Source organism: Pholcus phalangioides, unplaced genomic scaffold (genome assembly GCF_987345545.1).
Source record: "Pholcus phalangioides strain wild (caught in Gottingen) unplaced genomic scaffold, Ppha-v1.0 ptg000022l_1, whole genome shotgun sequence".
Lineage (NCBI taxonomy): Eukaryota > Metazoa > Arthropoda > Arachnida > Araneae > Pholcidae > Pholcus > Pholcus phalangioides.
In genome coordinates, this window is record NW_028301615.1 from 36,496,358 (window position 1) to 36,521,081 (window position 24,724).

The 24,724-nt window shown below is 35.0% G+C and overlaps 2 protein-coding genes across 4 annotated transcripts in view; one reads left to right on the forward strand and one right to left on the reverse strand.

The window, feature by feature from the left end:
* LOC149070278 (COMM domain-containing protein 8) overlaps positions 1 to 6,859 on the reverse strand; it is a 39,718-nt gene extending 32,859 nt beyond the window's left edge. Inside the window, exons 1-4 of one of the 3 annotated variants that reach the window (XM_089249998.1) lie at positions 6,525 to 6,859; positions 2,764 to 2,910; positions 2,475 to 2,627; positions 819 to 974 (exon numbers count right to left, since the gene is read on the reverse strand). In XM_089249998.1, coding sequence (XP_089106124.1) covers positions 819 to 974; positions 2,475 to 2,627; positions 2,764 to 2,910; positions 6,525 to 6,605 — 537 coding nt within the window. In that variant the 5' untranslated portion in view covers positions 6,606 to 6,859. Of the gene's footprint in view, positions 1 to 818; positions 975 to 2,474; positions 2,628 to 2,763; positions 2,911 to 6,524 lie in introns of those variants that run through there. The other 2 variants (XM_089249997.1, XM_089249994.1) reach the window with 2 other exon arrangements.
* A 685-nt stretch (positions 6,860 to 7,544) lies between these two features.
* The window catches only part of LOC149070280 (uncharacterized), a 28,478-nt gene continuing 11,298 nt past the window's right edge, over positions 7,545 to 24,724 (forward strand). Inside the window, exons 1-2 of the mRNA XM_089250188.1 lie at positions 7,545 to 7,671; positions 17,985 to 18,088. The gene's annotated coding sequence lies outside the window, so the exon portion shown is untranslated. The remainder of the gene's footprint in view (positions 7,672 to 17,984; positions 18,089 to 24,724) is intronic.

A 24,724-nucleotide genomic window follows, 5' to 3' on the forward strand; every position in this document is an offset into this window, starting at 1 on the left:
TTAGTTTGACAAGTGACAGCCTACAGTGAGGGCCTACAGTTTAAAAAAAGAAGTCCAATTTTTTTTTTTTTTTTTTTTTTGCTGCACTAACAGAACTAGCGGTCACTATCAGCTGCTAGTGGAACTTCTACATTGCGTGCAAATTTAAATTTGCTGATTGAAATGCTTTCAGTTAACCAATGTTTCAGTTGATCGTATTCGGATAATCAATACTATACTATATTTATCTCATTCAAAGCATTTTTGCAACTGGAAGACTTTGCCAATGGTTGAGAAGGAAAAGGCCCAGGTAAATGCTTTCTGGACATATCGTATAAAATTTTTGTAATCACAGATTTATAAAAATTTACCATACTCATCATACCGGCCACAAAAATAGAACTCGTACTGTAAACAAAAACTCAGACCTGCAAAATCCTGCAATTGCCTGCAAAAATACCGTAATTTCCCATGCATAATCCATGGAGTACAAGAATTGAATGTAAAATTAGCAAAATATGTGTATATTTTTATAAGGTAACAAACTGTGCATGGATGCAATATTTTCTCTGAAAATCTGTGAACCCAAAGAATATTTTGATTATTTAATGAGAATTTCAATAATTTAACCCAAAAAATAGATTTTTAAAAAATTTTCGATTTTTTTCCTCTTTATGAAAATCAGCTATATAATTAAAACCCAGAAACCCTATAAAGGTTTAAAAAATCTGGCATTGTTGAACCAAATCCAGAGAGTTGGCAGGTCTGAAAATTTATAGAAATACAAGTACACGCTTGATGAATCATTATTATTGAGGGTTGAAATTAATATCACTTACTTTGGTAGCTTCAGAAAGTGCACTGATTAAGGTCTTGACTTCTTGCTTATTCAAATCAAGAGAAATCACTTCATCTTTACATCCTTTCTGGACATTAAAATCGAGGATAAGTCGTGGTTCATTCAACAGCGACATCTTATCACTGGCCAAACATAACTGTTAATAACAAAAAAAAAACCTTTTTTCAAATCCAGTAAAATATTCAATCAAAAATTCTATAATTTCAGAAGCGGTCCAGAAGATCAGCCTCTATACATATGGTGATCAAATGACCTGAATTTTACAGAACATTCCAGTAATTTTGGCCATCCTGACTTTTTACAAAATTTCTGCGTCTCCCCCCCCCCCTCCTCCTCTATTTTTAGAGGCACACATGAATTTAAAATCAAAAATGAATTATGTTATAATCATGACAGTCATAATTATAGTCATATAAATATACTCATTTTCCATATTTGTCAAACATTTACATTTCTTTATAAACAATTTTGTGAACTGCATTTTTACACATTCCAACTTGCAATAGCCCTGTATTTTTGGCCGTTGGCAATTTTTCAGCAATTTTATAGGCAGTTAGCAACTTTAGTTGCCTTTAACAATTTTTTTTTTGTAGTTGCCACCTTTACCTGCCCAGTTGACAGATTTTTTTGGAGGTATCCCTTACAGATCCAAAAACTTTATGAAGTATAATCAGCCTAGGTATGTATTTCGTAATATATATTGATAACTTTAACGTTGAACTTTGGTTTTACCAATTCGGTAAAAGGGCAGTGAATTTCAGAATACCGGAAAAATTGATTATTGCCACTGTGGTGGTAGAGTGGTCATAGTGATGGATTCGCATTGTGGGAATCCGGGTTCAAACCCCACCGTCGATGCAGTGGTGGTCGGCTGAAGTTGATTTTTTTGCGGTTCCCAACTTCGGGGTGCGAATGCAAGCTGATCTCCCTGTTAAAAAGTCTCGCTGCAGGAACAACAGGCTTACAATTATTCATTACACTACACTCACTGAGTTGAGAAAAAACTGATAGTTTAAAAAGTTTATTGGAGATGGCAGAACTGCACATAACAAGCATTACACAGAAACAAACTTCATGGAAGGTTCACTATACATACACACACATTCCAACATGTACCAATTCATCCAAAGTTCCGCAGATGGACGAGATGCATGTCTGATTTAGTAGTAATATATATTGATACTTTTCTAACGCTGCACCTTAAAAGCTGCACTCATGGATGGAACACACATAGGTACTTGGAACACGCTGACGGGCCAGAAGTTCTGCACCACGATTTAGAGTATCTTCTATAACTCTGTAGTTGAGTGCAGCCATCCTTAAAAATTACGGAGTTGCAATAATAAGTCAATCCTCATATTAATAAGTCTTGCCACAGAGAGCAAAAAACCCACAGTGGTACAAATATTCAATCATTACACTTCACCCCTAGTTTGAAAAATAGATGGCAACACTAAAATCCACACAAAACACTATATATACATACTATTAGGTACACACAGGCAAAAGACCAGAGTCGTGCTCAGTTTGAAAGGAAGAAAAAAAAAGGAAGTCCTTATAGCGAGTTTATGCCAAAAAAAGATAGGGGAGAGAGTCTCGAAAGTCTTTTACTTATTGCAAAACAAGTGTCACATACTTTTAGTTTCCAATCGAAGTCTTTCAAGAAAGCTGGAGACACCTCATGAGTTTTCTCAAGCAATGCACTTTCTATATCATCCGATCTCACTTTCAGACAACGGGTAACAATATCTTGATACTTGGGAGGCAAAGAAGAAATCACTGCATCAAACTGCATAAAAAGTGACAAAAAAAATCAAATTTAATTAACATTCATTCATTTGAATATGCGCAGGGTTAGGGGGAAATTTTTTTTTGTAAGTGTTCATTCTAGAAAGGGAAAAAAATCAAACTTTTTTTTTACTTACATCAGAATTAGAAGACTTGTATCCTTTCAGAATAAGTTGACTAGCATCGATGAGATCCCACCACTCGGTAAGAGTCCAATAACTCGAATAACTCTCGTAATTTAAAGCTCGGCGACCACAAAGCAAATCGATAGCTTCATGAAAAAACTAGTGGAAAAGACATCAAATGAAATGGAATATTCATGTACAAATAAGCATTTTACACAAATACAAAAGAAAACTTTGTTTTAAACAGAAACAATTACAAAACGACAAATACCCAAATCTTTCATTCCAAGTTAAAAAATTCTAAAATTCTATAACTATAATGGGTGGCCTCTTTCTCTTCTTTGTCTCACTTCTCAAGTGCGTGCGGTGTAGAACAAAACAATACAAATGTTTTATCGCAAGTCACTTCCATACCTCTTGGTTGCTTCACTATACGCACAGCTTCTTTTGGTGTTATGAAACAAGTCATCAGAAGTCTATTGCAGTTGCACAGTCTAAGTATAATCTTAATCGTTGAGAAATCTTGGAATATTGTTAAGACAAGAGATTCCATTTGTTTCAGAGGGTTGAGATTAGAATGGAAGTTATTTCAAAAACTATAAAGCGTTACAAAAGGAAAGTCAATTGTAGAAGATGGTCATGCCTTGCTAGTGACCATTGTTACTCTTTATCGGTCGGCCAAATATAAAGCCAGTTAGCAAGATAAAAAAAACGTTGAACTATGGTCGCAGAAATTACACCCATGCTCTCAGGAGGACCCCACAGCGGTCGTCGGCTGAAGGTGTTTTTCTGTGGTTCTCAACTTCAAGGCGCAAATGCGAGCTGATCTCCCCATTAAAAATTTCCTCCACAGAGAGCAACAGGCTCACAACAGCACAAATTTTCTCAATCATTATTCTTCACTCATACTTCGAAAAAATAGATGGCAGCACCATGACAAACATTACATAGAAACAAACTTCACATTAGGTTCACAACACAGACAAGCTCATTCCAACATGCACCAATGCATTAGAAGTTCCGCAGAGAAATATGGAAGCGGTGCACATGTGTGGTTTAGTAATAGTAGTATTTCTGCCAGAAACTGGTATATATATTCAACAGGACTTAGTTTTTGTTTGTTTTTTTAATCAAAAATTAAGATTATTGTAATGACTTAGACTTAATTACAGCAATTATATTATGATAATTATGACTCCTATGATGAGGGTTGATAATAAAAAATCTAGGCACCAACCAAATATTCCAGGAGGCAAGCTCAAATTTTTTGTCCAAGCTAGAGATCACACATTGAAAATTTTAGGCGCCAGTACTAATTGTTTAGTCCTCATGGCAATCTGGGATTTGTCAAGCCCTGGTCAAGTAAATACATTCATCTCACACATTTGTTAAACATGTACAGCAGACTCTCGATAATCTGCCAGTCGTAATCCGGCGTTTTTTATGCATAGAAAAAAAAAATCATGTCACTGTAAGTCTGTGTGCAGAAGTTTGTATGATTTCAATGAATTTTCAGTAATCTGGTGATTTCAACAATCTGGTTCGATATGTGCTCGATTAGCGAGAGTCTACGGTAGGCCTACGTTTCTTTTTGGTGGATCACATTTTCCCTTGCATTTTCGACGATTTTTTTGGCCATTTCTAATTGCCTTTGAAAAATTTTCTAGCTGTAAACTTTACTTGCAGTTGGCAACTTTTCAGCAATAACTTGTATTTTCATGAAGGAAATATGGTCAGCCTTGGTATTTATAGTGTTTGTGCATTGATACTTTTTATTGGGACAGAGGTTATACATCCTTTGCTGTAAAGCAGCGGTTCTCAACCTTTTTTGACTCGCAGAGCCCTTTGTGGTATATAATTTCTACGGAGGTGCCCCATTGGCCTATTTTATTAACTTGAGTGATGTAGACCTGCACTGAGGGGATGGGGGGTGCTTAAGTGCTCTAAAATTGTGCCACATGGCACTCAAGGAATCTCTAAATGTGCCGCAGATCTTAAACGTGTTCTGGAACTGTGTCGCGGGTTACTTAAGTGATCTGAAAATGTGTCGCGGGTTACTTAAGTGATCTGAAAATGTGCCACAGGCTACTTAAGTGATCTTTGAATAAGTAAGCGATCTTTGATACCTACTTCAGTGATCTGAAAATGTATCACGGGCCCACTTATGTTATCCTAATATGTGTACATTCTCAGTCTTAATGTAACCCAGAAACGTTTCTCCAACTCCATCTCGTCTGTAACCACCACAAAATTTGTTAATCGTGACAGTAACCAATTTTCGGGGGGGGGGGGAAATATGCGCATAAATCTTCTATGTTATAGTTTTTTTTTTACACAAAATAAAGTGTTCCGGACTCTGCCGCAAAGCCGGGCTGGAAGAGATCTCGGCAACAGGATAAGTCTAGATGCAAAGTTCTGGCGTTCATTCAGCCACAGAATCTTGAACCTTGAACAGCAGATCTTGACCAGGATTGGGTTTTTGACATGACAAGTGTCAAAACTGATTTAAACCGTCAAAAACCTACATGAATGCTTTTCGATAATGTTTTGAACACAAGGTTATAAGATGATTAAAAACTTAACTTTTTTGATTATTGCAATGCTTTATTTTTAAGCATTAATTTATTACAATAATTAAAACAGGAATATTAATTATAATTTGCAATTTTGAATTTTTCAACTAAGTCTAGAACATAGGCCTATAAAATTAGAGATATATTCGAGAATATTCTCCGGAAGGACTACTTTCATGAATTACTGGGGAATATTCTTATAGAAAATAATAAGAATTATTCTGAAGTTATTAACACTATAGTCCTTCCTGAGAATATTCTCCTCGATGAGAATATTCTTAAGTTACCAAAATCTTTCCAGAGAGTATTATCAAGAATATATATAATAAATAACCTCAATAAATAACTTGAGAATAATCATTATTTTCGATAAGAATATTCTCTAGTAATTTATAATAGTAGCCTTTGAAGGACAGGGTTTAAGCTAGGTAAAAACTTCCTTCCGCAAAAAAAGTGAAAATAAGGAGAAAAGCAAAACGCTTATGATAGATGGTTGGATGCCTACTCGTTTCGTACCTCCTGTATGCATTTTTGTGAAAGCGGCAACTACTTCTTTCACATTCTATGATTTTCCTTCGCATTTTGCGAAAAATGCTACCTTAGGTTAAACCCTGGTACAAATGCACTGGGTACCTGGTACATGCAAAAAAAAACCAGTCCCACACATCACAAAGTTGGCCTTGTTGTTGTTTTTGGGTCCTTGCTGAAAACGGTTAAGAACCTCTCCTGAATTACACCAGTACCTAAACAGGAAATCGAACCCGGACTTAAACGGCTGAGGAAGAGTTGGCAAGTTAATCAAACTGCAGCTAGAAATCCGACAAAGGATACAAAAACTGGAAATTTTTTTTTTTCCCGTTCCGAATAATTCAAGTAAGCCTCGACTACGTTTTATACCTAACCCACTCGTTTCAATGAAGTGGGGGGCGGGGAGGGAGTTTTCGGTGATTTAGATTTAAAAGCGATCAACACACGTTAATTATAGAATCAATAAACAAAAAAAATGACTCATTACGACTCTTTTGTTTAGGTGACACGTTCCGGAAAAGACTAGTCACCCGTGACACACAAGTGTTCCGTTTCCTACAACTACAATCGAGTGGGCACGTACAACCTAGGCTGTCGCAACAACAACAGCACGACCTTGCTTGTGGACACGATTTCGAATTAATTAATTGATCGATTAGGAAACAAACTCACTTTCTCGGCAATTTCAGTGGAACATTTAACAATCAAGGTATTGAATTCGGAATCAACGTTTCCATCAAGATGAGCAGACATAATATTACATTGCAATGGCTGATGAGAAGGGACCCAGAAGAAGAAGTAAAAAAACAACAAACAACGATTGCAACAGTATTCAGTGCTTACGCACCCGAGAACAGAATGGATCAATCAAAAAATTGATGTCATTCGAATGGTTTCTGTTATTCGTTATTTGATTGGGCAGTATGCGTAAGCTGTCGTCTGGGCATGCCCAAGTTGAAACTGTCTCCAGTTTTCTTATTGGTCTATCATAATATTCAAGTTGATTTAGCTGATCGTATTTCCTGCATAGATCTCGAATTTGCTGCCATCTATAGTTTTAAAATATCACTACTCGATGGTTTTTCTTTTTGAATAATAGGTAACAGCATGAGTCCAATTTCATTGTTTGTTTTGAAGTTGTCCAATTCTCAAATAGATGGCAGCATTTGCTGTAGTGTTTTGCCATTCACGTTAGATTACTCTGACCATATTTATTCAAGAATTATACAGGAAAACATAATCAATTGCTTTGATTTTGGGAAAAAAATCAAAAACTACTGCATATTTTCAAGAATCTGTGTCTTTTAAGTTTTTCTAAATATATTATTAATGTCACAAAGAGATTTAAAAGATTTTTCACAGAAAGCAAGACGAGCGAATATACGGGATTTTTCAGCCAATCAAAAGTACTTTCTGAACAAAATATAATTATTTATTTCAAAAGAAGTCATTTAATTCGATCAATGCATGAACGCATCCTGATATTTCAAGAGCAGCCTAATCGATTTCAAATGCAATGGACTCCTAATTAAGAGCCCAATAATTACTTGTATTTCTGGGTTTCAATCTAACTATACGAAATAAATTTTTTCATAAGCAAAGATCTCGTCTGATTTAATATTAATATTTATTACCCGAATATATCGCGGATAACAGATGACGCTAGAAGCCACACAAACTCGACATCCGGGTGCCATTAGTTATGGCTCCCTACGAATTATAATAATCCCAGCAACAATTCCGTAAATATTTACTGTCCGTAAACATTATAAGGTTTGCGGAAGAAGTCAGCTGATGAACGGGATCCGCAAACTCTCAGGTATTATTTGCTGACTCCATAATGTCCAGCGGACGAAAACCTCTAGTGATTATTCCCGGAAGCATTTGTTTACTATATGTGATGAGACTATCAGTTTTTCTAGGTAATAGTGTATTTCCGTGCCGAGGTATATTTGAGTCCCGGAAAAGAGGTTGTATTTGGATTTCTTGCACATAAAAATTATAATATCCTGTTTTTTTTCTCCCAATAGACTTTTCCGAGTCCATTAAAAATATACGATCGGATGAAACAGTTTCAAGATCGAAAGTATGGTGTTGATGACATATAAGCAATATTATATATTCCCTTATTTAAATCATTTAACCTGTAGGCGAGTAAAATCTTGCCCCGAGCACCGGGAAAAGTCATCATTCATCTGGGAGCACCCTTCGATTGTTGTCTTCATAACCACTCTGTCAAAGATCATGATCAGTGCCAATGAAAACAAGTCTTGTTATGGAAGACCTTGAGAAAGATCTTGCCGCTAACTAACTGGGAAATTCTTTTTTTAAATCTTTACGAAACGAGGATATTATTAGCATGAAATTTTCAAAAACATAACTTTGAGAAAATATCAATTTATTTGTTGATTGATGCTAAGGTTTCGCCATAGTTTATAGAAATGTTTCCCCCCATCATTTTCCATGTTGTGAACTCCATGTAATTGAGATCAATACACCGCAGACCTCTTGTAACATCAGGAGGTCTATTTCCCCGCCCACAGGGCCGTCAGAGGAGTGAAGCTGCCAGGGCATAGGTCAGATATGCTTATCATACTTTAAATTTACCACAGTAAAGCCCCGTGGAAAATCTGATCCGGGTGGGCCCAAGATCCTAGCCGAGGCCCTGTTGCAGCTATATGTGTGCCATGGCTGCCATCCCCACCCCACAAAATCCGAAACTTTGTATTTTTTATAATTGGCACATAGAGATGTGAAATTCTCAAGAATAATCTTTAGGGGGAATATAATATTCTCGACAAATCTGATCAAGGGCGAATTTCTATTATAAATAATTTGAGAATATTCTTAGAAGTTCTTAATGAGAATATTCTCCTGCATAATATAGTTATACAGTCAAATCCTGTTTTAATGAATACCGTTAGAGCGAAAATCACGATTTAACAAAACACGATTTAACAAAACACTTTTCTAATCTCCCAGAAAAGTTTACTTAGGAACAATGCAATGTAACCTGAAATTCCTTTATAACGAAGTGATTTCTCCGGTCTCTGAGTTTGTTATAACAGGATTCGACTGTATGTAATATCCTTCAGAATATTCTCGGAAAGGATTACATCTATAAATTATTGGGAAATATTATCGAAAATAATAAGAATTATTCTCAAGTTAATAATAATAGTCCTTCAGAACATTCTGAAATATTCTCCAATTATATAAGTCCTTCCAGAGAGTATTCTCAAGAATGTATGTCGTAACATATAATAAATAATATCTGTAAATAACTTCAGAATAATTCATATTATTTTCGATGAGAAAAGTCTCAAGTAATTTATAATAGTAGTTTTTCGAGAGAATATTCTCTGTCCCGTGTCTCTCTTCCCGTCAAAAAGATGGGAATATTGAAGTTTGAAAGCAAGAAAATTAAACCAACGTGGCTGAATTGCGTAAGTTTTAAAGAAATATGAGTGATGCAGAATATTTAAGTGTATGTATATTGAAGAAAGCAACAGTTCTGTATCTTCTTAGAATGAAGGTGATTATACAGTTGAATCCCGTTATAACGAACTCCAGGAGACCGGAGATATTGTTTCGTTATAGCAAAATTTCGAGAGAATAAATAAAACGAGATTTTAGCTATAACGGTATTCGTTAAAATGACATTCGACTGTATAAGAATAACTCCCTTCATCAATCAACTTTGCCTTTACTCTTTGCTTTGAACTAATTTCTGAAAATTTATCTAATTTTGAAATAATTTTTAGGTTTTAATCTTAAGGTTTCTAAAATCTTCGTAACCAAACTTTTAAAACTTCTCATCATGACCAAGAGAATATTCTGAGAATGTTCTCGAACTAAAAGTTGTCATCAGGGGTGATTACATCAAAAATTGCTTTGTTTTAAATGTTTTAGGCAATGAAAACTGATTTATATTTCATAATATAAACGAAATCAGTAAAAAAGATTTCTTTAAAAGGAAAATAAATATTCTCTATTATTCTCAAATTTTTACATCCAGGAGATTATTCTCAGAATGTTCTCATTCCCCGATAATATTCTCACCTCGCATCTCTATTTGCACGTCATTAAAAAATGCAACAAATTAATTCTACAGCACAAAATGTGTCATTCATGCAATTATGGTCCAACGGTGATCCTAGATTGAAAAATACTGATATATATTGCTATCTTAGTTCTAATGCACTGTTCTCACAGGATAACTATGCTTTAATAATGACTGCTTCTTGGTACATCAGGATTGCAAGAGGTGTTCATTTACGTTCTGAAATGTATTTGTTTGTAGTCTTTATTGCACAAGTTGCTATTGTTTTTATAACGTATCATATTGTGCGCGAAATGATTTAACAGTTCGAAGGAGTGAACCAAGGGGGGTGTTCCATTCATCCCTTTTCTTTTAAACAACTTTTAGACCATGGTGGAGGGGGGCAGCACCGAGAAATTTGTTTTTGCCCCTGATGAGATACATTAGTGAACTCCCCCGAACCACTGTTATATCCAAAGAAGGGGTGTTTTGGTTCGGAAAAATCACCGTGGCAACTAGAAAATTGGTATTGGTCCCTATGTGATTGCTAGATCAGAACCTAAGGATGGCTTAAAATTTTCTCATTTCATAATAAACTGCTTCCCAACATGGGCAGGGGTCATCAAGTTCGGAAAAATCATTATATTTAAGACACTTTCTTTTGAAAGAACCCATGCTTGGCTTTCATAAAATTTGACTGCCATCTAATTTTTTCTGATTTGTCAAGCCCTGGATTTCGGGTGAATCTTTTTTTGAGTTTCACTGTATCTTAGTTGTGACCCTTTCAAAGCCATCGGCACATCGGAAGTGCTGGTGTAGGAAGGCGCTTTGGGGGAGAAAGTGGGGGGATCGACCTCTCCGGGGAGGGTCGGTCTTTTCTTCTCTCTCTTACAGCGCGCTCCTCAATAAGTCAAGTTTGGGTTCTCTCCTTGAGAGACACACACATACTTTATGGGGCCTCCGTTCGCCCATCTTAATGATTGTTTCTAAGCTGTTTTTAAGGAATTAAATAGTTATTATTGTTACTCCATAGTGGTGCGAACTTATATGACTCGATCCTCTGTCTCTGGTGAGAACTAGTTAGCTAGCCTATTGAAAATAAACATACAGTCCACGAAAATGCATATGGGTCATTCCTAAAAAGTGTATAAACCGTTTCCGAGACTTTGTAATTTTTTTTAAAAAATTTCAAAGCACTCTAGTTTTAATTTTAATCTTTTTTCCTAGTTCTTTATTTAATTCCCTGTCATATGGCATTTCTTAATTGGTTTCCAATTCTTTTTTTTTTTTAATCATCGTTTGTAGCAAAACCTCGGAATCTGGCTGTCCCAGCTTGAAAAAAAGTGTTAGAGACTTCAAAAACTTTTTATTTATGTGCCGTTTAATCACGTTTTATATATGTGCCATAGATGAATAAAACTAACAGTAAAAGTTTGAAAAAAAAAAATATTTCTCATGAAAAACTATTTTTTTTATTCGTGTCCCAAAATGTTTCCCATTTTAAAATGTTCACTCTGTTTTGGTCATTTGGGAAATGTATTTTTATGACAGACTAAATCGTCAAAAATCACTTTCAGGCACAGATCCAGGGAGATGTGTCAAAAGGGGCATTTTACTATGAGTAAAGGTCATTATTTGACAATACATTCTGCATTTTATGGGACAGAATCATTATTTCCCTATATATTTTTTTGTTTCCATGTTCCATTTCTTCCCTCCCGTCCACTCTGGATTGCCTAATGTGAGATTTATACCAGCATATCAAATTACTGTTCAGTATAAACAAAACATTTTTGGAGTAAAAGGAAAATCATCCTGATGATATAATATACAGCTGAGCAAGTCCAGTGCCCACTTTGACCAGATTTTAAAAATTTTACCAGACCAAAATTCACAAATTACGAGGGGGAGCATGTTTTGGAGTTTCATCATGGTGGACATTTTTCAAAGGTTATAGAGGAGTCTCTGGGTCACCTATCACATTTTATATACAAATTTTGAGAAATTAAAAGTGCATTTGCATAGCCTATTTTGAATATTTGAAATATATTTCTCTCAGTTGAACATTTCTGTGCACTCTGTTACCAAGTTGTTCCATCTGTTAAAATGATGTCCACTCTGTTATAGGAAGCGTTTTTGCAGTTCACAGGCAAAAAATTTCAAGAACACTTCAAACTAAGATGTTAAATTATAAATTACCAATCCATTGTCTGGCAGAAATAATAAGTTTTGATTACATGTATAAGAAATAAGCTATTTAATTATTTTAAGGGATAAAAACAGTAGAAATAATTATATTTATTTTTTTACATCAATATTTGTAACAGAGTGGACAAAATCCATGACTTTGTCATAAAACCCAAAAAATAAAATATTACTACAAAATAAAAGTAAAAAATACTTATGAAATATTAAACTGAAGTCATTAGCTATAATTTGAGATCAATTGTTATTTTGAAAATTAAACTTTAAATTTATTTCAAATATGTGGAATGAACACTTTTTTTTTGGGAATGACCCATATGCACTGTGTGTTATCTGAAATGTCGCCACCTTTCCAAACTGTAATCAATCGTTTCTACACTTGACTGGGTCATGTGCAGCTGAAAAAAAACGTTATTACCATAAGCATATTCAAGGATGGCATCACTCTCCGCTACAATAAAGAGAGAAAATTCAGCTGCCCCTGCTGGGAATCAAACCCACGTCCTTTCACTTTCCAGGTGAATGCCCCAGCTCCAAGGAAAGATTGAGAGATTCTGTGCCCCTTTAAGTCTAGTGGTCTAGCGCGTTCAGTTGGAAAGTGGAAGGACATGGGTTCGATTCCCCACAGGGGCAGTTGAATTTTCTCTCTTTCCAAAATATATCTTCGCAACAGCCAGTTGTTTACACCTTCATATGGTAGCTGAGAGTGACGTCATCCTTGTATAAGTCGCCATCTGGTGGCAGCATCAGCATTTGTGAGCTTGGCCTGAGTCTGGTCCGGCCATCCATGTACGGTCCCTTTCAGTGTACACGAGCTTCAAGGAAAGATTGAGAGATTCTGTGCCTCTGTAGTCTAGTGGTCTAGGGCGTTCACCCATAAAGTAAAAGGACATGGGTTCGATTTTCTGCAGGGGCAGTTGAATTTCTCTCTTTCCAAAATATATCTTTGCAACGGCCAATTTTTTAAACCTTCGTATGGTAGGGGAGAGGGACGTCATCCTTGTATAAGTCGCCATCTGGTGGCAGTGTCAGCATTTGTGAGCTTGGCCTGAGTCTGGTCCGGCCAGCCATGTGCGGTCCCTTTCAGTGTACACGAGCTCCAAGGAAAGATTGAGAGATTCTGTGCCTCTGTAGTCTAAGGCGTTCACCCGATAAGTGGAAGGACTTGGGTTCGATTCCCCTCAGGGGCAGTTGAGTTTTCTCGCTTTCCAAAATATATCTTCGCAACAGCCAGTTGTTTAAACCTTCGCATAAACATATTGTTGCATTTTTGTCTAGTAGAGTGCACATGGAAAGTAGTAGTTGTTAATTCTTAATAACTACTACTTTTCATGTGCACTGCTAGACAGAATTTTTCACTTTTTTTCCCATTCATGACTATAATGGAAAATAATATCTTGAATATTTATTCAAAAAATTTATGGTACTTTTTCAGTAAACAGGTCATTCCCAAAAAAAGTGTATATTCCGCATTTTTAAAATGAAAAATTCAGAGTTAAATTTTCAAAATAACAATTGATCTCAAATTATAGCTAATGACTTCAGGTTTAATATTTCATAAGTATTTTTCACTTTTATTTTGTAATAATATTTTATTTTTTGGGTTTTATGATAGTCATGGATTTTGTCTACTTTGTTACAAAAACAAATATTGATGTAAAAAAATTAATAAAATTATTTCTGCTGTTTTTAACCCCATAAAATAACGAAATAGTTTATCTCTTACACGCATGCTGAAAAAAAATCCCAATTTTTTTTTTTTTTTTTTTTACTTTTTTGTGTTTTGATGGTTTTTCGTGATTTTTTTGGAAATAGTATATAGAAAAGTTTATTTTCTATATACTTTTAATTACTTTAAATCAAAACTTTTTATTTCTGACAGACAATGGGTTGATAATTTATATTTTAACATCCTTTAGGTTTGACATGTTCTTTAATTTTTTTGCCTGTGAACTGCACAAATACTTCCCGAAACAGAGTGGACAGAAATTGTTAACTAAGAGATAAATATTTCAAATATTCTAAATAGGCTATGCAAATACACTTTTGCTTTCTCAAAAATTATATACAAAATGTGATAGGTGTCCCAGAGATCCTTCTATAATTTTTGAAAAATGTCCACAGTATTGGAAAATTTTCTTTAAAAAAACATTTTTTCCCCCTCGTAGTTTGAATTTTGGTTCTGGTAAAAAATTTTGTATCTGGTCAAAGTGGACACTGGACTTGCTGAGTTTTATATATATTATATCATCTGAATTATTTTTTTTTACTTCAAAATTTGTTGTTGAAATTGAATAGTAATTTGATATTGGTTTATGCTATGATTAGTTTAAGGTTAAGGGAAATTGGTTATTTAATCTTGTGGTTATGCCTCTCACTTAAGTGATCCAGAGTGGGGAAAGGGGTAGAGCCTAGAAACAAAAATAATATAGGGGAATAATTGTTCTGTTCCGTAAAATACAGCATGTATTGTCATATGATGACCTTTACTTATCGTAAAATGCCTCTTTTGACACATCTTCCTGAATCTGTGCCTGGCAGTGATTTTGGTGATCTATACCAGTGGTTCTCAACCTGGGGCCATATGGCCCCCTTGCAGTCCTGGGATATTCTAGGGGTCCACGGGAGAAAATCAGAAGAAAGGTGATCCACGACAGGTGGTGAAGGGAGTCATAGAGGGCTGTGAAGAGAAAAAAGCTTTAAAAGTCAAACATGGTTGAAAAAAATATTACTACTTTCAAAATTCATCAGATCCGTTCATATAACCAGGGTCATCTTAACCCTTGGGTCTACAATGGAGGGAGGGGGACACACTGCACTATATGGGATCTGGTACTATGATTTTCATATGTAAGCTGTTACTTCCAGCTAAGTATGGAGGGCCGCCAGAGCAACGGTTGATGTGTTGGGAGGGTCGATTTATCGTGTGTGTTCGTTGGATCGTACTGTATTTTACATGGTCTGTTTTTTAACATATAATTTGAGTCCGTGCCTAGCTATATTGATCTGATTTATTAAAATTTCATTCATAATAAAAAAATAGAAAGTATCTCAATCTTTGATGAGGGTAGAGGGGGGCCACGAGAAAAAAATGTGATCCATAGGGGGCCATGGGCTGAAAAAGGTTAAGAAACACTGATCTATACTACTTAATGAGTTAAAGCAGGTTTTTTTCCAGGCTATTAGGCCATGGTCTAAGGCAGGGGTTCTCAAGCTGTGCACCATGGTACCCTGGTGTGCCTCCAGCCTTTTTCAGGGGCGCTGCTGACCCTGGCGAAGGTTTTTGAAAATACCTTTTGTTAAACAGCTCTGGTGAGCTATTGAAGCACTCGGATAAGCATTGAATTTGAGAAAAGGGGCGCGATGGTAAGAACCTTTGTCTCATTAATTTTCTTCCTGATGTTTCATTCACATCTGTGGCAGACATCTTCTGAGGTTGCATGGATTTCTGCTACAAGCGAGAAAGACTTCACACTAAAGTCGAGTGATTCACTATATAGACTTCTGAGGCATGATCAGCCGCAGAAGAGCCGCATTGGCTGGCTGATTGGCTGCATGCAGGGTGTAGTGGAGATTGGCTGTCAAGGTCATTTTCTCTCTGGCTCTCGTCAGGGGCACATCTTGGCTCTCTGTACTGCTGAAGTAACTGGACCCAGGTAGGATGTACCTTCATTGTCTCCTCTGCCCCTTTTAATTTATGTTGTGGTGCTTTAATATTTCAATTGCTTCTCTGCGAAGGTAAGCATACTAGTGCATCTAGGATGATATTACCTCAGTATTTTCAAATTTAATTTTGTGACTGATCTCCCACCTATGTTCTGCTGGGTAAGTTCAGCCATTGCAGAACATATGGAGATTCGACCGTGAAAAATCTGTTACTAAAGTCAAAAGTGTTATCAGATTTAATTTGGTACAAAAATATATTTCCCAAATGGCCGTAACAGAGGAAATCGAATTTTTAAAATGGGAAAAGTTTTGGGGCACAAAAAAAAAAAGTTTATCGTAAGGAAAAACATTTTTTTTTAATTTTATTGTCAGTTTTATTCATTTATGGCACACATACATAATGTGATTCCAACTTTTTTGAAAAAAAAATTCCAGCGAGATTTGTTTCAAGTCTCTTTGTTTAACAATTTTTTGAAGCTGGGACACTCAGATTTTGAGGTTTTGCTACAAACAATAATTTAAAAAATTAAATATCATCTGAAACAAACTAAGGAATACCATATGACAATGAATTAAATGAAGAACTAGAAAAAAGTTGAAATTATATCGCAAGAATGCTCTGAAATTTCATCGAAAAAATTATAAAATATCGGAAATGGTTTGTACTTTTTTTTTTTTGGGAATGTCCCAAATATATGTATGCAGATATATATATATTTGGTTTACTGTATAATGCAATTGGAAAATAACTAAGGTCACTCATCTCCTCAAACAATTCAACTTCATTGTTATCCAGGGAGCTCTATTCGAAAAGATGGGATGAGGCAAAAGGCTTTCTTTTATTTAAAAAAAAGTAAGATCATTTTGAAAAAAGTGTAGATTAACTTTTTGAGAAATTAAATAGAATATTAAAATATCTAAGACACAGATCATCAATTTCTGGAAAAATAAGCAAATTTTATTCTGTGCATAGCCAGCTTCAGGCCAGCTTCAGCCATTCTAGGCCAGCTTCAGGCCTAACCATAGGCCAACAGATTGGCAGAGGGGAATAGCAATAGTTTGAGATGTGAGTAATAATGAGATGTCTTTAAAGAAAATAGTTGATGTTTTGTAAGTTTCTTGTACTAGTGGAATTGCCCACAGTAAAAGATTATGAGATTCACATACAGTGTGTTTGAAAAAAAAGGCTTCCCTGGCCACTACTTACAAGCACACACAATGAGGATTAGAGTTCATTAAAAAGTATTTAAATTTTTAAGGGTATAAATGTTTGCAATTTTATGTGGTCTTATGAGTTATAGTCTACAAAATTTACCATTCATTACTTTCTAAATTGAGTACTTGTTAGGAAACTTCAAAATTCACTGTGTGTGTTCTTGCAAACAGTCATCAGGACAGCCTTTACTTTTGAACACGCTGTGTGCGGACTCCCTAATCTTCTATTGTGGACAATTTTACAGGTACAAGAGCATTTTAAAACGTTTGTCTTTTCCTCTGAAGACATTTTTTGTTCACATCTCAAATTATTGCTATTCTCCTCTGCCAATCTGTTGAAGATATCTGCCTAACTGTTCTTTTACACTCAGAATAAAATTTTCTGTTCTTCAAGAAACTGTTACTGCATGTCTTAGACATATTTGTATTCTATCTAATTTCTAGAGAAATTAATCTATACTTTTTAAAATGATGATCGTACCTTTTTCTATAAGAGAGATACCCTTTCACCTCATCGTCTTGTCTTGAGACCTTTCGTCTCATCTTTACGAATAGAGCTACGTGGAAAACAATAATGTGTCAAATTATTTGAAAATCTCCCAGAAATGATGCCGGCCATTAGGATTTGCAAATAAGGTAAGTGATGTGAGTAAAAGGGAGAGGTGGCCTTATAGTTTTTTTTTTTAATTACACAGTGAATCAAAAATATATATGTTTATTAAAAAAGTATGAAGTTTCTCAATAAATTTTTAAGATGTTCCCATTGTAATCATAATCTCCAATTTTTTTTTATTTTTTTTTTTAATTCTGATGGTTACTTTTTTTGTCATTTTTCATTTGACGCTATAATTTTTTCTACCACTGTACGTTGTGCAAAAAACCTGCAAAAAGATTTCTTTGCAGTTTCTTCTGTATTTGTGTGTTAATTTTTCCCAGTAATTTCCATTGTATTTGATAGTAGATATATCTCTTGAGAATAACTTAATCTTTTGTTCTGGTTTCAGATGAATACAGATTTCCCATGGATTCATCAAGTGCTTGTATCATATTTTCCATATCAACCAGTTGGTTTGTAAATTTCAGTGCAACTTATCATTTCTTTGCATAAGTAAGATTATGGATTTTTTTTTAATGTTTTTTCTTCATATATGTATATAGGGTGCTTCAGAAATGAGTCTGCAAGCACTGAAGAAAGGGCTATATTAGGCTATATTTCCATGCAATACATGGGTTGTTAAGCTATCATCAGATTACTCATAAGTTCTTCCAGGAAAAACATTTCGAAATCTGCCTCTAAGGCAGAAAGATGGTGTAAGGTACGAGTTGCACCTTCCGACACACCCCTAGCAGTACATGGATTGAAATTGCAGAAGGTTAGATCCTGGCAGTACTGGTTTGACAAAGCTGGACAGGATAAATTTCCCAAATCGATAGTCAGTAGAAGGCCAATTCATGATATAGTACAATCCTATAAGTGACGATCCAACATTGAAGCTCAAAATAACAAAGATTTCAAGCACCAAGCAGCTGTTTCAAGACTAATATAGCCTTTTCTTCAGTGATAGAAAGTCTGTTATAGCATAGACTACTTGGAAACATTTATTTTCTGGATATTATGCTGAGGTGAACTCAGAAAGAAAAGTCATCTTGTCTCCGCCAAGACATGAACCCAGGCCCTCTTTCATACCAGGCAAGCATGCTACCATCTACACCACTGGAGACATGACCCTGCCTTCCTTATTTCAACCACTGTGGCATGAGGCACTGAAGTAGAGACATTAGTAGCCTCTCTTAACTTCAGGAAATAGCCCCCAGGTGGGACAGTTTTTAGAGAGATAGATGGCTTTTTCTCAGCTCAAGATATCAAGGAAACATTTATTTTCTGGATATTATGCTGAGGTGAACTTGGAAAGAAAAGTCATCTTGTCTCTGCCGGGACTTTTCTTTCTGAGGTCACCTCCGATCTTTTTTGTTTGTTGGCGGTGTAAAAAATAATGGAGCCTTTAAAAAAATGGTTCATTGATGTTTATTCTATTTGGGCGGCATTTTTTTTTTCTGATGCAGAGCACTGTTTAGCACAATGATCATTTGGGTACTAGCGTGTGCTCCACATGAAACAAGGTGCTCACTCCGTTAAACGGTGTTCTAGACTATTCTGCTCTGATTTGAGCCCACTATTGCTGCACATCATAGCACAATGCAACGGGGCTGGTGTGGACCAGAGTATGTTCATGGGTTTTTCATCTGCAGGACGCATTGTCAGCAATCGCGCCTGTGGAGCTTGTTTTGGAAAGTTTTTCATGTAGGTGCTGAGGGAGCTCTAATACGACAAAAACATTGGTGGGGGTTTAGGTAGGCCCAGGGTTGTTTGGTTTAAACCACGTTGGTTTAAACCATGGTTTAAACCTTGGTTTTAACCAAGTGGTTTTTTTAAAAAAACCAGTTTGGTTTTTTTCAAAAAATCAAATAAAAGTTGCCTAAATATAATTTTTTTCCTTTAAAAATATCATATTGGTTCATTATTAGCCAAAATGTTTAATTTTTACCACATTTTATATCCTTGGGGTACATTCTGATGGTATATCTTTAAATGACATAAGATTTTATAAGCGGTTTTTTTCAAAAAGTCTCATAAAAGTGGCCAGAATATATATATATATTTTTCATATGAAGTATGTTAGTTATTTAAAGTTATATACAAAAGCCAAAATTTCTCATTCTTACAACATTTTCTACCCTTTGGCTACATTCTGATGCTCTATCTTTAGCAAATTCATGAATAAGGATTGCATCACACATCTAAATGTAGTGGTGTATTATCTCACAGGGTTTCTTTTTCCCTTCACAAAGAAGCAGCAACAGTAGTGACACCATCATGCTAGGGGCAGGTGGTCCTATAAACCAATAAAGACACCAACTGTCCTTAAAGGACAAAGACCAGTGTACTAGTAGTTACATTACCTCACATACATTTTCATTTTCTTTCCCATAAGAAGTAGCACGTCTCCTACCGTATATCTCCCAGTCTTAATATTCAATAGTAGTTTTTTTTTATACTTTCATACTGTTAAGCCCAGTTAAACAGGATTCTACTGAATAATAATAACAGATTTATGAAAAATAATCAGCTATATACAGGGTGATTATAATTTGAAGTTTTGATTCCATAACTATTCAATAAGAACTACTGGTCAGAATGACTTGAAAATTTGCATGAATATTCCTGAAGCAATGGAAGTTTCTTTCGCAAAAGGAAAAAAAAATAAATGCAAGTAGTGCAAAATGTGCAGGTAGATGATGCTGTACTTGGCCAGCAGTATAATCTATTTTGTGCAACCACATCGTTTTGGCACTTCCACAGCATCAGTGTGTGGATAGAACTTCTATCAAGATGCACATTGCAATACCAGCAAAGCAGCTGCTGAAAACCCATTTTGGCAGGATGCACCTTAACCCTTTTAACTTCTGGCTGTGGGGGGTACCTCAAAATGTCATAAACAGTGGTCAGATTGCAAAATTTGGTGAATATTAACATGGGGGCGCGTTTGGTTTAATGAAGCTGAATTGCAAGCACATCCACATCATGACCATGGCATACTCCGATTCTGTTGTTGAACAACAATTTTTGTGCTTTCAACCTCAGGTTGGACAACATATTTAACATTTCTTAAGTAAGTTGTAGTTATTTGTTCAATTACTTCGTTTTTTGTGATGTTTCCATGAATTATGAAATCGTGCACTGCTATAATTAAGTTAACATTTTGCCATGGCTGGTTATCATTTCCATTCTACTAGCAAATTTCCCGTGTTGGATGATGTCATTAATTTTACATTTTTAAGTATTTTTCCCCCCTTTACTTAATAAAATTCCATTTCTTCAAGAATATTCATGTTAATTTTCAAGTCATTTTGACAATCGTTCTTTTTTTACAGTGTTTTGAAATCAGAACCTTAGTTATAATCATCCTATATATCGTAAATCATTGCTAATTAATCTGCATTATTTATGCTTCATTAAATACATTATATTCACTTAATTTTTATTACTTTTTTCAAAATAGCTTCCTAATTAAGTATACTGAAAGTAACTGGAGAAAAACCTTTATATACTATATGATTAATAATAACATTGAAAGAATTTTCAATTACACAGTAATCCATTGAGTTGAGCAAAAAATAATTAAATGGCAAAAGTTGGTTTTTGTTAAAATGTAATAAATATTTATTGATTAATTAGCATGGGAATAGTGTTAATTACATTAATAACCATTTCATTTTAGTTAATTATTAGAAGTTTGAATGATTTTTCAGAAATTTCATTGTTTTTAATGTTAATACTATTTAAAACAAAAAAACCGGTTTAAACCAAAAAAACCTGGTTTAAACCAAAAAAACCCGGTTTTTTGGTTTTTTTCAAAAAAACCGGTTTTTTTACCAACCCTGGGTAGGCCTGTAACTTGGCTGGGGCAACAAGGGCCCCACTTTGTACTGTGCAAATCAAAGGTATTTCTTTTATATGAAGATATAGTGTCAGAGTATCTTATTTTTCATAGAATGTCTTCTGTTTAGATACAGATTTTAAACCTTGGAGCAATCCTGTGGGCTACTAGGATAGTGTAGTTCTCCATTGAATGCAATGATGAATTCACTCTATTCTAAGATTACGTCAGCAAATTTTTAGTAATTTTTGACCCCCCCTTTGTCAGCGAAATTTCGCCATCAGCTCTGCCTCCTAACGCATATTAGTGGAATCAGAGGCATATGCGTGGGGGGGATAGGGCAGCTCGTGCCCACAATAAAAAATTTATTTTTCTAATGCAAAAAAATTAAAACATATAATTCAAATTTCAGAAGAAAATACTATACGTTATTATAGCCAGTTTCTGTTAATTTCAATGCTATTTTAAGAATCAAAATTTCTTTTTAAGAAATTCAACCCACCCTCTAAGCCATATCATGATAAACCCTTGGCCTACATAAGCGGCACCCAGCGCAATTCTACATCGCTCAAGTTAGCTGTGGCCCATTTCCAGATTACTTAAGTGATTCGTGGCACAATTACAGATCACTTGAGGAGTCAACACATCAAATTTGTCATTGTCACTAGATAAAGGCATAAATGGACAAGAATTGTGGATGCCCTCTATTTGAGCGGTAATCATAGAATTGAATTGTGAATTGAATTGAATCATAGAAGAATTGTGAATTGAATTGAATCATAGAAGAATTGTGAATTCTTCCCCCTTGTTAATTTCATATCCCCAATCAATCTCTTAGTTATGTTTGAAGGATTTGACTCCAGCTTCCTAGAGACCTCTAAAATTAGGAGCTCTTGGGGGAAGAAACTTCCATATTTATATTTATATTTTATACTTCCATATTTATATTAATATTTTCCGATGCAGAAAATGAAATCAAGTACTCGTCAGGTTTCCTAGCAAGATTTTTCAGGATTTTCAACTCCGAATGAGCATCTACAAAATATAGATGAAACTTTTCCTCTTCAAGAGAAAAACATTTTCAAACAAGCTACGAGTGCTTCAGTTGTGAAACCACCTACAATTTTTAAGTGAACTGCTTTAGTGACCATGCAAACAAAAATAGCTACATAAATTTTCTGAAGAGAACCCTTTTTTTGAAATTTTGATTTGATTAGAAAAGGTCCACAGAAATCCAGACCAGAATTGGTGAATGGTGGGCTAGGGGTCACTCTCCACTGGTACATTTCCCATGATTTGTTTACATATAACTGGTTTGTTTCTGAAACATTTCACACGGTTATGTACAATTTGTCTAACCAGATCTTTTCCCTTTAATGGCCAATATACAAATACGAATACAACGCCACAACAGGCAAACTGCCCAACGAGGTGGCAGATAGGTGGCAATATAGTTGACAAATGCTGTACAATAAACCTTGTGGTCCGGAATGCATATCTCTTAGTTAGCATATGTTGAGATGGCAAAATCAGATGATTTGACATCAGACCCCAAATTGGACTGATCAAGTCTACCTGCAACCCTAAGCAAACTATCAGAATCAAGAAATGGATTCAGAGATCTTACCTTACTATTCAGAGATATGGAAATGCCTTTGGAATTGTTGTCACAATTTATAGAGATCATCATGTGGATAGAGGTTACCTTTTGGGCAATGAAATAAACACTGGAATCACTAAAAAATTAAAAAAATTATAGTGGTGGTTTTTTTTTTTTTTTTTTTTTTTGCCATATATGTGTGTAGCTACATATACCTAAACAAATTTTAGAAATTGTTCTGGCTAATATCATATGAAAACCCTTTGGCCTCGCATCTGCTCTCGGGTCATTTTGTTTTGTATATTCATCTATAACTTTAATAGCTTGCCAAGCTATCAAGGTTCTACTCTATACAGTAAAACCTCTCTTTTGCCATCACCGGCAGGATAAAAAAATTCATTGTAAAAGAGGGATGACAGTTAATCTGGGAGGGTGGGTTTGAAATTCATACTTTTATTATACAAGGGGAAGTTATTATTTGGCCATAAAAGAGAGGGTGGCCACATGTGAATGAATGAATGAAGAGGTGACCGCATCTGAGTTGTGTCCATTAAGAAGGATATTATTGTATATACAGCCACTTTTTATTTTGCTGACTTGAACAGACTCAAAAAGTTCGTTTGTAAATGGGAAAGCCATTTATATGTAGGTATACATTTTGCATATTGTTCAGAAGCGGAGAACTAGTTTTTAAAACATGACAGTTTGTAAAATCGAGCTGTCACTGTACTTACTGTCAAATCTTGAAAACTTCTACCTCAGAAACCTGTCTTGAAAAAAAATTCTTTTCACTCTGAGCATTCAATGTACTTTTTTATATTTACCTTTAAACAGACCCCCCGCCGCCCAAACCTTTGTTGTCTTGAACTGTAGATTTCTTGTGTTAGCGAAATGCAAGGTATAGACGTATAAGTAAATTATTGCTAAGGTTTATTTATTATTTATTTATTTGTGCTTATCTCTTTAAAAATAAATCACAGTCCTTTAGTAACTCATGAAAAATACAATAGTCTAACTCAGACACCTTCAACAGTTGACAATGGCACAGGACAAATTTGGAATTTTAATGAGGCCTATTGGCCACTTAACTATACTGCACGTGCATTACTAAAGAGCTCATTGAGCTATATGTGAAAGACTTTTCCTGAAGAATATTCAATCAAATTAGATGTATTGATTAAACATGCCTGTGTGGTAATTTTATTATTGTTGTTACAGTGTGTGTGTGGTCTAAATTCTCCCAGTTGTTATAAGTGGATCCCCAGGAAAAGAGAAATCAGATCTTCATCTTGAAAATTTTTCTACTTAATTTTTCTTTTTTTCAAGGCAACCACGGATAATATTCAAATCTTAGCTTTTGTGTGAATAAGTCCTGATTTCACTGAAAATGATGGTCCAGCTCAAGAAATATATTTCCTTACTTCCACATTATCCTCCTGCCTCTTCCTTAAGCATTTTCACCTATACTCCACTATATAGTATTTTAATCTATAGTGTCTTTCAACAAGAATAATGATGCCAATATAGGGAAATAGCTCACTACAGTGGTTTTAATGTATTTCTACCTCTCTAGACTTATTAAGCAGAAACCTGTCTTCAATGGAAAAAGATTGTGTTCTTATGATTCAATCCCAAAATACACATGAAAAAACCTGAATTAAATGGAAAGTCTAACGTGGAAATGCAGAAAATAAAATTGTACCCT